At 30.2% G+C, this 16249-nt stretch overlaps 1 protein-coding gene across 1 annotated transcript; it reads right to left on the minus strand.

Annotated features, from left to right (window-relative positions):
* Positions 1–2134: 2134 nt before the first annotated feature.
* Positions 2135–7526, minus strand: LOC103864492 (BEL1-like homeodomain protein 4). The gene is made up of 5 exons (XM_009142244.3): positions 7270–7526; positions 6038–7065; positions 4911–5302; positions 3613–3673; positions 2135–2848 (listed from the first exon to the last, which is right to left on the minus strand). Exons 2-5 carry the CDS (start codon positions 7022–7024, stop codon positions 2351–2353), a joined length of 1938 nt encoding a protein of 645 aa, XP_009140492.1. The 5' UTR covers positions 7025–7065; positions 7270–7526; the 3' UTR covers positions 2135–2350.
* Positions 7527–16249: the final 8723 nt, after the last annotated feature.

The following is a 16249-nucleotide window of genomic DNA, read 5'->3' on the forward strand; positions in this document are numbered from 1 at the left end:
TTAAAAACTCGAAGCATTTCACGATTTCTCCCACATATACATTATTAACTAATAACCACCATAACTATATAGTATGTGTGTTTCTTGATATATAAACTTCAATCTTCATTAATCCTAGTTGATAAGTACGAAAAGTACAAATTAATAAACGCTTGCATGTATGTTTATGTGATTTCTACCAAGTAATTAATCTGGATTTTTCAAACAATCTGATGACACGTATATAATTTTCCTTCTGATTTTATAGCTATAGAATTTGTTGTTCTTGTGCATTCGGATGAGTATTTGGAAACTTATATGTCAAATATACATATAACCCTAAAAATCTTAGAATAATTATTCATTAAATTGGTTAATATTATGTAATCTCTAATACTAAAAATTAAGTAAATTTATACATTAATCGTACTCACATAATATTTTATTTCTTTTAAATTGGATAAAACGCACATTATCTTTTGTCAACCAAATGTAACCTTGCGTATATTAACATCTAAAAGTAAACATCACAAATCATATATCTCATGAACCAAATATATTAGGTTGTAAGAATTGAGACCTTATATATAAAATAATCTGTTATCCGCATTATTGCATTATGTCTGGTTAATCTGAATTCAGCTTATAAGATATCACGAACTGAATGATAAGTTCAAAGACTCTTCTCGTACATTGAAGTTAGACCTCTTGCAAATTGTTGAACTTTTGTAAAATATTTCATATATATCTTTTTAAAAAGAAGCAAGTAAATCGTAGTTAGTTTAGAAGAGAAATAAAATCGCCGAATGATGTTTTTTGAAAAACAAGTCTTCTCAACTTTGTGTAAAAAGTTGTCAGATCATTATTTTGCTTTGATGTGCCTCTTTATTTATTCAAGTTTTAAATCGATATTTTTCATTTTTCTTCTAAATTTTTTTCCATCATATTTATTTTCCTTATTTTTTCGTCGACTTTTTAATTGATTTTTTTAAAACTGATATTTCTATTCTTTAGAAGGACCAATCTAAATTTATGAAGGGATTTATCGTATGTGCCAAACCCATCTTTTTTTTTTTTTTTTTTTGTAAATCTATGCCAAACCCATCTACATATTTCCTACTGTTCCGAGTTACTGGTCGCGCCAAAATCATCTAGTAAAAAAGTGAAACGTTAAATATAGTATCTATCTTCCAATTTTAGGGTCATTCTCGGAACGTAATGTATATATACTTAGAATGGATATTCATGCAACTCTCTATAAAATTAGGTGAAACGTAGACGTTCTTGTCTAAACAAATTATTGAAGTGACTTTTAAGGAATCCCTTTTATAAACAAATTAAGTAATGAGTCCCTGTTATAAAAAAAAAGTAATGAGTAGCACCATGGCAAGGAGGTTAATGCCTTTTTGTGGAATAAAAATGTCACCGTCTCGATTGAGATATGCCCAATATGACATGTAACCAAACCTTTTGGAAATTTCGGGAAACTGTGTTGTTAGAAGAAAAAAAAATCACATTAATATCTTAAACAAACAAGGATTAAAGTCACGTTAAACATGAAATGAGAAATGATGCAATTGTTAACAAGTCGATCTAGTGTCCCAAACATATTTAATTGGTTGCCAGTGCCATTACTAAATTAAGTAGCACATAGTTGTAGTAAGTAGGGATTAGTTGAGGTGATTAATTTGATTATACAAGCAAAGTGATGTCAATTCACTTACATGGCGCATTCCTACTACCTTGTCGTTTATTAGTAAATCCAATGGAAAGAGCTGTTTGAAAAGGTTCTCTGAAATGGAAGAATCCTCAAGTACTACTCTAATTTCTAATTTCAAAATATGTACTCTTAATATAAAACAAAACAAAAAATCGGCAGGGGTATCAATATGAGCGGAGTATTACTCTAGAAATATGTACATGATTACTATTCAAAAAAAAAAAAATCCCACATCTAAAACTGAAAAGTTATCATCTAAAAAAATTAATATAATTTTAAGATATTAATATGAATTTTTTTTTTGAAGATTTAGATACTATATTACAGAATTTTTGTAGGAATATCAATATGAGAAAATGTAAATAATTACAATAAAAACGAATCATAGATTTTTAGGAAGGACCTCAATTTGGAAAAAGAAACCAAAACATTGCATTTTTACAATCTAAACAACATTATATAGAACTTTAATTTGTAGATGGGGTATCAATTTATATATGTATTTATCTTCTTCTTACGAGATGACAGACAGAAAAAGAAACTTTAAAGTATATATGTGAACAGACTAAAAACATATTGGCATAAACCAAAAAAAATGCACTCTAATAAATTGATTGATAAATGGAGAAACGAGGAAGCGAAGAAAGCAGTCTAAAAATCTCCAAAGTCTCTAACGGAGAAAGAAGGGTTCTTATTATCAGGCATATTGCCAGTGTGGCGTAGACCAAGCGTAAGTGACACGTCACCAGCCTGTTTGGTCCCGAATCTTATGACACCATCCTCGACGTGGAAGTCACTGACATCTTGCTGACACGTGGAGACGGTGAAAGCGCCTGAAACGCCGAGAGAGGGTGCGTTTGCGACGGAGGTAGAGGGAGGAAGGGATGAACGGTCGTTTTCATGAGGAGTCGACGTCATCATCGTCGTTGTTGGAGTTTGCGCGGTTATTGTCTGAACGAGAGTGAAGTTGCTTTCATTGGGTTTCGTGTCTTTGTTGTTTGTTTGTTGATGTCTTCTTTGATGTTGATAATCTTCTTTTTTATTTTCTCCTAATTCTTCTTCTTCTCTTTCTTTTGCTTCTTGTTGATACATTTCTTCAACCATTGGTTTCCACAAACGAACCCTAGCATTTATAAACCAATTCGACACCTGAAAAACATATTTTTGTTGAAAATTGTTAATTTCACCCAATTTATAATAAAACATTATGAATTACTAAGCTTTTGTCTAAATATGGATAATGTGAATAAATTGTCCTTCCTCTATTTCTAAAACTTTGGTAGTGTATATAGAATCCTTTTCAGTTAAAAATATATATTTCACATTTTAATGTGATTTCTCATATTAAAGTTCAAGATTGATTAACTATTAATTAGTGATATATACTAATTACTAAGTACTAAATATAAGCATATGCATACATTTAATATATTCTTCATTTGTAAGTTTTATAACAATATGTTTTTGTGAAACCAATAGGGTATTCCGGATATGTATTGTACTACTAGTCTAAATGTATTAAAAACGTACATATACAAGAATTTGAAGTCTCGTCGTTATAATTGAAATTAAAGCTTCAAACTTTCATGCACATGAGAAATATGGTCCTAGTTTGAGTATTTATGTCTCCCATCTCTCTCTCACTCACTCCCCCACCTCTCTGTCCTATATTTTGCATGTGTATTTATAATGTATTTAATGAAGAAACGAGCTCCATGAAAATGATTTTCATATTCAGAATCCATGCAAGAGAATAGACATGTAGCCACTCATGTCAGGTTTTGCATGATGAAATGATTGATATATATAGTAAATTTGTAAATTAAGTAATTATATGTAAACATTGATTGATTAAAAGGGTTCCTGCTTGTATGACCAGTAATGAATAATATTTTACTATCATAAAGGCTGACCTGATTTCTGGATAAACCAGTCTGCCGAGCCAAGAGGTGCTTATCAGCATCGCTTGGGTACCTGAGAAAGAGACCAGAAAATGACTTCACAATCTTTAGAACCGTAAACCCAATACTGTTATTGTTTTGAATAAACTTTGTAATATATAGAGAAGAAGAGAAGAAAAACACAATCAAGTTAGATGCAAGAAAAGGTACAAACTTTCTTCTTGCGATGGCGTGAGAATCTAAGAGACAAAAGAAAAAGCTGATTACAGAATAGAAGAAGATTTGATTTTTGTTTCTTCACTTATTTCTTTTCATGATAAAGTAAATATTTTCACAGAGAGGTACAGGTTAAAACTGTACTACTCTTCTCTTCTTTACTTCACTAACAACAAAATAGTAAAATATAACAAACATTAAATAAAGAAAGTTCTGATGAATAATAAGAAAGGAAATTGCTTTTATCAGCTTTTAGTCTTTCCTAAGAGACAATATACCAATGACACTGCTGACAAATATGAGACCTAGTTTTGTAGTTATGCTCATAGCATTTTCACTTCTTTTAATGTAGTATAGGGTAAGAAATCAAAAGCCAATTAAAGAAGAAACTATAAAGAAATGGTTAGCCAGAGACAGAAAAACCCTTAGGATGCTATTATGATCCCAAAGCATAAAAGTTTGTGATCTCACTCTGCATACTTCTTTTATTATACTATTCATTATCTAATCCATTTGCCATGCAAAACATCTTATATATATACGCATTTACAGTTATGCACAAACAATTTGCACTCTTAACTGCTTTTATTATACTATTGAGTATTAATCAATTTGCCATGCAAAACTTAAACATCTTATATATATATAAGCATATACAGTTACACACTACGCTCAAACAATTTGCACTCTTAACTGATGGTTTTGTTTGTGGCATCACGGAATAGATGAATAAAATTCTAATATTTTAATTTAATTCGTGGAGCGAACAGAAGGTTTTAGAATTATAAGTATTTTCTAGCTAGGATTTCTTTTTTCACTTTAATGAGAAATAGCAGCTCCCTTTTAAATTTTGTGATTGAAATATTCTTCCCGAAAAACCAAAATAAGTTCGAAAATATTGTTTATTGTAAGTTTCGATACTTGATTTAGTAAAATATTTGACCATGCATGATGCATGGTATATATATTCAATGCATAGTGATAGTCTAAATTTTATAATATATGGTCAACAATGCAAGAAGACAAATAATATTTGTGTCGAATGATAAGAGTACATACGTAATATTGAATAAGGGATGAGAAAATGGACTTACGGATTAAGAAAATGCTCGAAAAGCCAAGCTCTAAGGATATTAACAGAGCGTTCAGGCAAACCACGTTGCGGTCTCCATGCCTCTTGCTCCATCATACCCATATGATGAAACGCTCGTTGCTGACGCAAACTCTGCTCTAGCAAGCGCAACCGTGGAGTTTCGCCTTTGGTTAACCCTGAAGACGCAGCCCCCGCTGACTCTTTGTCCCCTAGAAGCTCACAGCTGCGTTTTAGTTGAACCGCTACCGCATCTTTCAAACACCGGAAATGTCGAGACATTGCCTTTTGGGCCAACGTCGTGTATGGAACCGCCGCACCGTAACCCATTACTTGGTCGAATGAGTTTACTACCATTTGCATTTGTTCGCAGTAGTGGTTGTACCGTCGGTCTACCTAAATAATTCAATTAAAATATACAATATAAATTTGATCATTTGTTCGAGCAAATTTGTTTAAAAGATAGAGAAATCAAGTAATACGGACTATATTCCACTATTTTTCGTTTTCTTACTATAGAAAAAAAAAATTATGGTATATAAAGCTTGAAATAAGATAGTGTCAACTACAAAATAATTTTTAGTAAAATATGAAGTTACTTCAAGGACTAGTTTTGGTTACGTAGTGAAGGTAGCTTAGATGGAGAAGGAAGCTCTAATTTAAATGATCTGGTTGAAGACTAAATCACCTATTAATCATAATTTAATTTCTTATATTAATTTGATTAAGCGATGCCACCAAACGCATCGCACACAAAATATGCATTAATATATGTCAAATTAGGCTATATCACGAGTATAGTGATATTCGTTCGAATTAAAAAATTTAAGTGATGGTAGGATTGTGTAATCAAGCTCTAGCTACCTATTAGAGCATGTGTCGTGTTCTTGTACCAGTCGATTTTTTTTCTCTGTCTATACATTTATTTATTTTAAAAATACATATCTAGATTTTATGAAATGTTGGTTGATTTAAAAAGGAGAAATAAACACGAACAAAAATCAAATTTCTGATATGAAATTGGTTGATTGATCAATTCAATCATTTTTAGACGGTTTATTTTATTTAATCAAAAATTTAATGGGGAATTAGTTTCATTGGTTAGAGAAGAATATAGTGTGAAAACGTTACCTCTTCAAGCATGGATAGTAGCTTGACTTTTCTTCTTTGATGCTCAATCCGATCAGCCGGAGACAACGGAGGACTATCATTGGCTGCTCCCGCCGTGGAAGATGACCCTCCACCACCACCGCCGCCGCCGCAACCGCTAGTATTAGGGTTTGAGTTGTTTCTACTAAGTTTGTTCTTTTTGAAATGATGTCCTCTTCCAACACTACAAAACTCTTCCAACAACTCTTGTGCTGGTTTCGTGTACTTGGAGTTCCTCAACGTATAGATCCCTCCAATGGAGGAAGAAGCAGCCATGGGAGACGATGAAGATGACCCGAAATGTCCCATAACTTGATGTTGATGAGAAGAAGAGTTATCAAGAAGAAGAGTCTTGAGTTGATTGAATTGGTGATGATGAACCGAAGCGTTAGAAGATGAAGAAGTTCCATCAACGGCTGCACAATAAATGCTTCTGTACTCTTCTGCTTTAGCTGCTGCTGCTGCTGCTTCTAATGACGATGAGAGAGATAGAGATAAACCTTTTCCACCTTCCACGTGTACGGTCCCGATCATATCTCCTTGACTCTGATGATGATCGGAGGAAGATGGCCATGTGAATTGTTGCTCGTTGGGATAACCATAACCTTGATGATGATGATTTGGTAGTAACATATGTAGAGTTGAGTTGTTGTTGTTGTGACGGTTTTGTTGCTCTAGCAACTGTTTAGTAGAATGATCAAGAATCTCACCGGAACCACCGTTGCCACCGCCGGGGTAAGTAAACATTTCAGATAACATTCCGGCGGTTTCATAAACCGGAATCTGAGCTCCGGAGACAGCAGATTCCTCAACTTCTTCCTGATGGGAAGACGATGGTCGGTGGAATCCACTGGAGAAGGAAAAGATTCCTTGGTGATGATGATAATCTTGGGACATAGAATCTAAACTATTGTCAAGAGTCTTGTGATGATGTCGATGGTGAGGAACAGTTGTAGTAGCTAGACCCATGCCAATTCTTGATTCTTGTTATTCATAGTTATATATCTTTCCTGTAAGGATTCAGACACATGAAACACACAGAGAATCAACTAGAAAGAGAAAGAGAGAGAGAGGAGTCAACTAGGTATCATACAAATTTTCTTTCTTATACATCTCTTTCTTGTATCTCTTTTAAGGTTCACACTTTCAGCTTCGGTCATCATCTACATATATATAAATAGTAGAGAGAGATAGAGAGAGCAAAATAAGAATACCTTGAGTTGCAGAGAATTAAAGAAAGAGAAGATTGAGAGCTTTAGCTATCGTTTTCTATCAGCTTTCTTTTTCTTGAGCTCTTAATTTTTTTTTCTATGGTAGTGAGAGTTTATTCAGCAAATTTCTGGAAACCATTTCAAAGATTAAAGAAAGCTTATAATAATCTCTCCCCCAAAGAGAAAGGAAGAGAGAAGAAGAGGTCGCTGTTCTTTCTTCATCGACTCCCTTTATAACCCACCAAGCTTATTTATTTATTTATTTATTTATTTATATTTGTATTGTTTTTCTTTTATAAACTAAACTATTCTTGATTTTCGTTTTCATATTTATTTTTAAAAATCAAGTAGTCTTATAACTTCTTTTTTTTATATAAAAATCCACATAAGGTTTATTTTCCATCTCAATAACGATGAAGAAAAAAGACAAAACTTATATACTTCAAATTACGAGACTGTCCCTGTCAATTTTTTTCTTGTTTCTTTTGTCAACTATATTTATTTGTAAATTCAAAAAAAGTATTTCTTTTCTTATCACGGGAATGTCGGCTGCGATCAATATTTTAAAGGAGTTAATTTGGAAAACTAATATTTAAAAGGAATACTATAAGGAATACAAAGGTAAGGTGAGTCCACAGTCATATCTCGATGTTCAAACCACCACTATAAAGGCATCTACAACTTCACTCAATTTTTCACTTTAAAATATAATTTAGAATAAAAATGTTCCAATTTTATTCTATTTTTCACTCTATAATAAAATAAAAAATAAGTTTAATCCAAATATAGAATAACTTGTTTTTTTTTTGTTCATCACTCTATTTTCTACTCTAATATAGAATACCATTGGAGCAAACTCAAACTCTATTATAAAGTTACACTATTTTAAAGTAAAAAATAGAATAAACCATTAGAGATGATCTTAACAACTTCTACATATAATAGTTTTTTTCAAGTTGATGATTCTTTTACCATTAATTTTACAACATTCAGGTAAGATTTACGGATCAATTTTGAATTAGATCGATTATGAGTAAGATTAAATGAGTGGATCATTATGATCAGTTAGATTAAATGAATGGATCAAACTTTGATACTATATTAATTTAGATGTGTTTATAACTTAATTAGTGATAAATAGATCTATTATATATGTATATATATAAATAAGAACTTCTTAATTTCAACTTTTACTATACATTGTGAACAAACGCGAATCAAATTTGAAAAAAGTGAAGAACTTAATAGCAAAAATATATTGAGGCAAATACATGTGTAGAATTTGTATATTATTATCTCAATGAATAACTTTACAATTCTTTAGATCCATATTTATATCAGTCTCAAAACTCAATTTTCTTTTTCTTCATTAAGAATACATACTTATCCTATATAATAATATTTTTTCTAAACCTAAAAGGCATACCGTATACTGTGAGAAATTTAACCCCCGCACCTCCCAAATGTCAACTTTGATAGCAAATCTATCTTTCTTACGTCTATCCGCCCAATGACTGCTGGAATTCTATTTATACACAGAGATTTAAGCCACTTTCAGAGTTAACACGGTAAGATTTTTTCCCTATTACAAAGTTGAAGCCTTTTGTTTATATATATTAGAACTTAGCACACTTAAACCAAGTGAGAACAAAAATACAAATTGTATTATATTTCAAATGTACATAGAAACAAAACATAACTGAAATCAATTGTTTTATGCTTTCGATACATTAGGTTCACTTAAATTTTCACTTATGGTCTAATAACTAGCAAGAAGAGCAACTTTAGATTACCGTACAACACTTCTCAACCCAAGTCCCATTGGTTGGGGGCAAAACCAACCTCGGATTTTAGCTCGTAGGAGCACATATTTCATAATTATCTCAGTAATTAACTACTATTTTAAAATATACTATGATCTTCTACATCAAAAGAGATAACTAAACAAAAAAAAAACATAACAGATATTAATATAGCCTAAACAATACTGAACCTAAGTTTATTTGTTCCTCAATGTATGCCAATAATGATGTTTATTTGTTGTTAGCCCATGAAAAACAGTGAACCTAAGTTATCAATTATGATATTATCCTTATATACAAATTTCTGCATCTAGTTAAATATACAACAATTCAGACAAATCTAGAGAAATATGTTGAAATAGGTTTGATCGACCAATTCAAGAGTATACCGATCTAAATGGACTTATTCATAATGCTTTGTTTATTACTCCCTCTGTTTCTAAATGTAGGATGTTCCAAAAAAAAATGATGTTCCAATATATAAGATGTTTTCAATTTTGTAGGTAATTTTTACTTTATTAAAAACTGTATAACCAATCATATTTAATAATCTATTTTGTAATTGGTTGAATACAATTATTTTATAGTTTTAGTGATATTTTCTAAACAAAAAACAATTTATTTAATATGTGTGTTTTTTCTAAACATTTTTTTTATTTAGGAATAGAAGGAGTATAAATTTGGACCATCTATACTGGAAACTAAAAGGCGGTACCAGTCCTAAGATAAATTAGTTTAGTTATTAGGTTTCAATGAGTTTGATCATGTTCAAAACTTTTTAAATCTTGGATTAATGGCCAGGACAACGGAAGCTGGGCCATTTGATCGAGCCAGAGATCTTTTGAGCTGAAATTGGCAAACTCCATACTAAATAAATTATAATAGCACACAGACAATTAAACATAATTATTTCCTTAAGAAACTGAAGATTAACCATCCACCCGACATATATCATAAATTAAAAATATGTATGTTTCCAAAATCGAGTTGACGTGCGTATCCATCCTACAAACGGTTAAGGCATCTTGGATATATTGCAGTGTATGTTATTAATCCACAATGGGATAAATAATTAATGGAAGGCTCGAAAGCAAAATGTGTAAACCCCACTTGTATATATTTCTATGGAGACTTAAGTTGGCATCTATCATGTTAGAATCAGATACCAAATCAATAATTTTGTAGCACCTATCGTTTCGTTAAACTTCTTACTTAAATCTAAGCTAACTCAAGTGCCAAGTGGTCAAGTAATTCCTCAACAATATCAATTTTGCTAAGGATAATTTAGTAAATTACGTTCTAGAAATATTTTTTTTATATACAAAAAGTTGGAGTAACTTTATAACTGAAATTTTATGCTATATCTTTTGTGCCCTTAATAAATATCTCTAAAATATTTAAACAAACCCAATCATGTTATATATTTCCTAGAAGTTATATTAAAAAAAAATTATATGTTAATATATTTTATTGTAATTCGAAAACACCCAAGAAAATGGCTAAAATTTCATTGGAAGAAAGAAAATTACAATAAAAATAATTTTAGCTTGTATAAAATCATAATTAAAGAATTATTTCTCCATCCACCTAAAATTTCATATCCCGTGCTCATGTCCTTAAAATGGCAGATTAAAACAGAAAACGAAGAAAGAAGTTATATTAAAATTCTCCAAATATAATTTATGAATTCAATTTTAATCTTTATATTATTGTGGCAACTGCAAACGGGATTGACAGTTGACAGCCCAACCTTCTTCACTCCTACCAGTATCTTTCTCTTTTCGAATTTACAGAGAAATATAAAAATTTAAAAATAGTATTTGGGAAAATAGTTTTTGGTCGGGTGAATCTCTCACGTGAATCCCATCCTCTACTCACACGTTTACACAACCATCTATCACGTGCGGAGCCTCCTTTTTCGCACGAGTAGTGTGTCCTTTATCCTCCTTTATGCATTTAATAGAAGACTCAAACATGTAATGGATCCTCTGGTTAGAGTGTCATCAATGGTGGTTGCAAAACTTTCCAAGTATCTCTTTGTAGCTTCATCAACCTCTTCATTGCTATTTCTACACGTTACTGTCCCCTCTTCCTCACATATTCATCGATCTCTATAGTAGTTGATGACTTAAGGGTTCTATATATTTCCGTATCTTTCGTTCTGCTGCAGCTATATGTTTACGTGTTTATGAATAAGCGTAGAAAGCGTAATAGTTGAAATTAAAAGCTTAAAGATTAGGGTCACTTGTTGATCCAAAAAAAAAGATTAGGGTCACTTGTTCACATATGGTTGTTAATACTTAATATAGACATACATATATACTTACACGTCTCATAGTAGATCATTAAAATCTTTTAATATGCCATGTGTAATCTATATATATGAAGAAACTCTCAGTTTCATTAGGACAAAGACATTAAGTGATTAAACTACATATACGTAACTAGCATATCAATATTGATCCATTCACTAGCTCTTGTTTTTCATCAATGTTTAACGTTATTTCGAGATATTAGAAAAGTCCCATGGTTATTGCACAAAACAAAGTTTCCAAACCAGTGGAAGATAACAAGAACTACTGCGTCAACTTTGAACCTCCAGCTGAGAGGTATTCTTCTGTGTCAAAGGAGCGCATATTGTACTTTTGGTGATAGATGTCAAAAAATATCCCCTGCATTTTTAAATGGGAGTTTATTGTAGGTGATGTCAAACATTTTAGATATAAATATTACGTACTAATTCTGATTTAGAAGGAGGCTCGATCAATACTTGAGAGGAAAGTAATTATATACAAAACTAACAGTTTAATCCAAAAAATGTTAACATTTTCCAAACTCCCAATTTTTTTCTACTGTAGTCTTGTAGACGGCCACTAGTTATTTTTGTATTTTAGACTTTAACATAACCAGATCATTTTCTTGTTACATCAATTTTTGGGGATACTATTTTACTCAAAATTTCAGGACTTCACCATTGATTTTCATATATATATATATATATATATATGTGAATCACTCTGAAAAATAAAATGTCAATACAGTTAAAACATTCGGTAATAGAAAAAAGTAATGCCTTGAAATATAATTTGTGGTACAACATGATTATCGTGTTGATTTGATGAGAACCGCATTACTATATCTTCCAGTCAAATAAAATGCAGTACTAAAGACAGTTGTTAAAGCAAATATATTGTACTGCATGCTGTACTAGGCCACGAACAAAAATGATGATCCGTACATGATTGATAGGGTCGGATCCGGTCATGGATTAGTGAAACATTACTCTTAGTCCCCAATATTTTTGGAGACTATATATATAGATAGACATAAGCCATTAAGTTATGCAAAAAATATATTTATTAAGTTCTTAGTAAATATTTATGGTCTCCAAAATTTCTACTATGATGATTGATCTATTGCGTGATAATTTTATTAGATACATGGGTTCATTAATATTATGTTTATACATGAAAATTGTACAAGATAATATTACTGAACAATATAATTTGGTTAGAACCCAAAACTATTTCGACCATAAAATATTTGAAATTTGTCAAAAATTGGTAATTGCCTTTCTTGGCATATTTAACATGTCCCCATTTAAATTTTATTTCATAATGTTTATTCTCTTTGTTACGACAATTCTGAAATAGTAATACATGCATGTTTCAATGGATTCACTTGTTACAATTTATGTTAATTTTCACAGTTTTTAGTGTTAATTCATAAATTATATTCCAGTTATTTTATTTACCCTATTTTATCAATAAGTTTTAGAAGTTTCTAATTTTAAAATGTAAACCTATTTACAATGACTGAATTGATCCATATATTGTTATATATCACTTAAGGTCCTATATTAACTTGATGTGGGATTCTTTGTATGTTATTCAGGATGATGGTTTCCATATATAAATATTATTTTGAGTAAATCACATGATAAAATAATTTCAGAAGATCGAATGTATTAATTTTATGTCGGTGATTTCAGGTTATATAATAAACTTCTAATTCAAATATTATTTCAAAAATAAAATAAAATAATATATATATATATATATATATAGTATTTGGGTAGAAACATTTTAGGAATCTTTTAGTAAAATAATTACTTTATATAATATATTATAAACTAATTATGAATAAATCTGAAAATAATCGGTTAAGAAAATATATATCTAAGTATTTTGTTTGTCAAAGTTAAATTTATGTTGCCTTTTTGCAGCAAAAAAAAAAGTGGAACCCCAGTGTAATGGACTTCAAAACTATCATACTTCTTACCCTCTAGTTAAGCTGGTCCTCTACTTTCAATATGAGGTTCTTTACATATGCACCTTTTTTTTTGTTCAACATGTTTGTTCTGCACGGCTAGTTTACTCGTCTCCGTCCAATTATATATAGATCGATCCAAAGACTACATCAATAGTCAAGTAGTTTATCAGATATTCTTGCTCAAAATCTCATCTTACCGTTGATATGGGATACTTCATGGATGCACTAATTATATTTATTTTTCCGACGTGTTCCTTCTGCACCGCTAGTTTAGTTGTCTCCATCCAAGTCATATACTCCAATAATAGTAAGAAGGTCGATCCAAAGACTACATCAACACCAACAGCTTTAATATGAAGTAACTGATTATTTTTTGTTGGTGATATGTGAATACATTTTATTTTTAATTATTGTGCAAGTGATACAACACACACAAAGGGAATTGTGTAAATGGAGGCGATGGTCCCTTCTTATTCCACTCTTTTGTCCACTCGGTATCAATCCAATAGTTCCTTTCTCCTTTAATTTTTTTAATTTTTATCTTCTTTCTTTTAGCTCTTTGATATTTATACCCTTTTAATTTTAATCATTGTCTAGTACGTTTTCTTGCTTGATCATTTTTTAGAGGAGAAGGTTTTTTTTCTCTCTTAAATATCGATAAACTATGTCTTTCTGATTTTAAGTTTTCTAGCTTTGGTGATAGATGCTTTTGTTTCATTTCTTCTCGCCTTTTAAGCACACTCATCTTTTGCAACTTAAGAGTGCTTTGTATAGTGGTGTGACCACAAGCTCACTATATGTCTTCGGGTTTCCCATTTATTTGTGAATCAAAATGAAATCTTTTCCTAGCAAAAAATATGAATATTTTAATACTTGTTTATATATGTGCCATATTGGACATTGAAAACTTTCATAATTGTTTATTAATATATTATTATACTTGTCCGTTCAAGATTGGAATAGCTTTACTTTTAGACAACTCTAGGTTAAAATTTAAATATTTTTATCCTTCAATTTTAAATTATATATATATCTTGTACGCATTTTTGACATAAGAATCTATTATATGCACCACTTCTCTATAACTTACTCGTGTACGTTTCTTACATGATATTGTGGCTCAAGTTGACTATATCAAATCTAAATATGTTATATACAATTATGTCTTTGTCAATATGTAAAATTGATTGTTCAGATGTATAGCTAATTATAAGAAAGGGTCCATGATATAAAGAAATTCAAACTTTGACTTTGAATATATCAGATTCAAATTGGTTAATTCAGGCCTTTCACATCCTTAGTTAGCACCATGCATGAGATAGACAAAAGCATATGAAATGAGTGACAAAATCTTTAATTGGATTGGACATAATCAAATTTTTGTACTGTGTGTCTGGATCTAGACCTAAATAATTTATAGGTGGCGAATCCGACGAGTACTTGAACCCATATTTTTCAAATATGAAGCGTATAATCAAAGTTTCATAGTCTGGCTAAATAAATGAGAATTTAGTTCCTGACAAGAATCAAACATAGGATCGATGGGTTTACGCATTACTCCAAATTTTCCTCTTACCTTACCATACCAGTTGATTACATAATAAATTATTACTTTGTTATAACAAGTGATAAAATTTATAGATAATAATACAAGTAGTATTTGCATATATATCCCCTATATATTAATTGAAGATCCTTTAAAAAATTATAACCTTAAATTGGTACTAATTAAAAAGAGACCACGCTTAGGTGTCAGTTAATTGACAATTTAGCTTACGTGACAGCTTAAAAATCAATTGAAGAAAATGTTGGTCAAATCAAATTATTAGGAAACATTATATTAACCCAAAATATAAGAAGCGTGTATTCTTTCCTTAAATAAAAGGTACGAAATTACCTAATATAATTAATATATATATATGGCAATTAATGACTATGAATAATACAAATTTGATTACAATTTTTGCATCATTCTTCATTTTTGTTTAATTTTATATTATTAAAAAAATCAAACAATCACATTAACCATATAATAAAAATTAGATTTTTTCTTATATGTTATATTTTAAATTTTTTAAAATGGTTTTAAATTACAAAAATGAGGAAACCTTATATGTTATATTTTAAATTTCTTAAAACGATTTTAAATTACAAAAATGAGGAAACCTTATATGTTTTTCTTATATGTTATATTTGAATTTTTTAAAACGACTTTAAATTCCAAAAATATAAGATTTCCTTAAGCATACGACTAAAAGCATTAAAATAATATGTATCAGTTTATGGTTGATCTGAAACTTTTCAAAACCATATGGAAGATCAATGTCAAAATAATTCAATTCTGGAATAGTACTATTCACTTTTTTCAAGAATGTGTTTGGTGGAAAAAAAAATAAGGGTTTTATGTCATATTTGTTTGATGTCCAATCCAATCAACCGATGATATATTAATTATAGTTTAGTTCCACAATTTTTAATAAAAATTGATCCGATCCATCGTAAAGAAATTATATAATAACAATAAAAAACATTGTATATGTATAAATAAAATGATCAAATATATTAAAAAAATTATCGATAATATATACAAATAAACTCTCCATGCGCCTTGCGCATGAGTTACCCTAGTATATATATATATTATGGAAACAGTATTGAAATGTAACATGAAGATAGAAAATAGTGGATTTAGAGGAGGATTATTTTTACTTGTTTTGCTTGAAAAGGAGTATCCTTTGTAGATCTGATGTATGGTATCATAAGTACGTTATAATACTCGAATTAGGTACAAATACAATGGACAAAACTAATCGACAAGGGACAGAAAATACCCGATTATTTAAGTATACGTATATTATACTTCTAGTATTGAAATGTAACATGAAGATAGAAAATAGTGGATTTAGAGG

This window comes from Brassica rapa, chromosome A04, assembly GCF_000309985.2.
Source record: "Brassica rapa cultivar Chiifu-401-42 chromosome A04, CAAS_Brap_v3.01, whole genome shotgun sequence".
Lineage (NCBI taxonomy): Eukaryota > Viridiplantae > Streptophyta > Magnoliopsida > Brassicales > Brassicaceae > Brassica > Brassica rapa.

Coding starts and splice junctions, on each gene's coding strand:
- LOC103864492 (XM_009142244.3), bottom strand. CDS start 7,024: ATGGGTCTAGCTACTACAACTGTTCCTCACCATCGACATCATCACAAG. Junction 5,303..6,037: donor TACTATCCATGCTTGAAGAG/GTAACGTTTTCA, acceptor TGAATTATTTAG/GTAGACCGACGGTACAACCA. Junction 2,849..3,612: donor CTGGTTTATCCAGAAATCAG/GTCAGCCTTTAT, acceptor TATGTTTTTCAG/GTGTCGAATTGGTTTATAAA.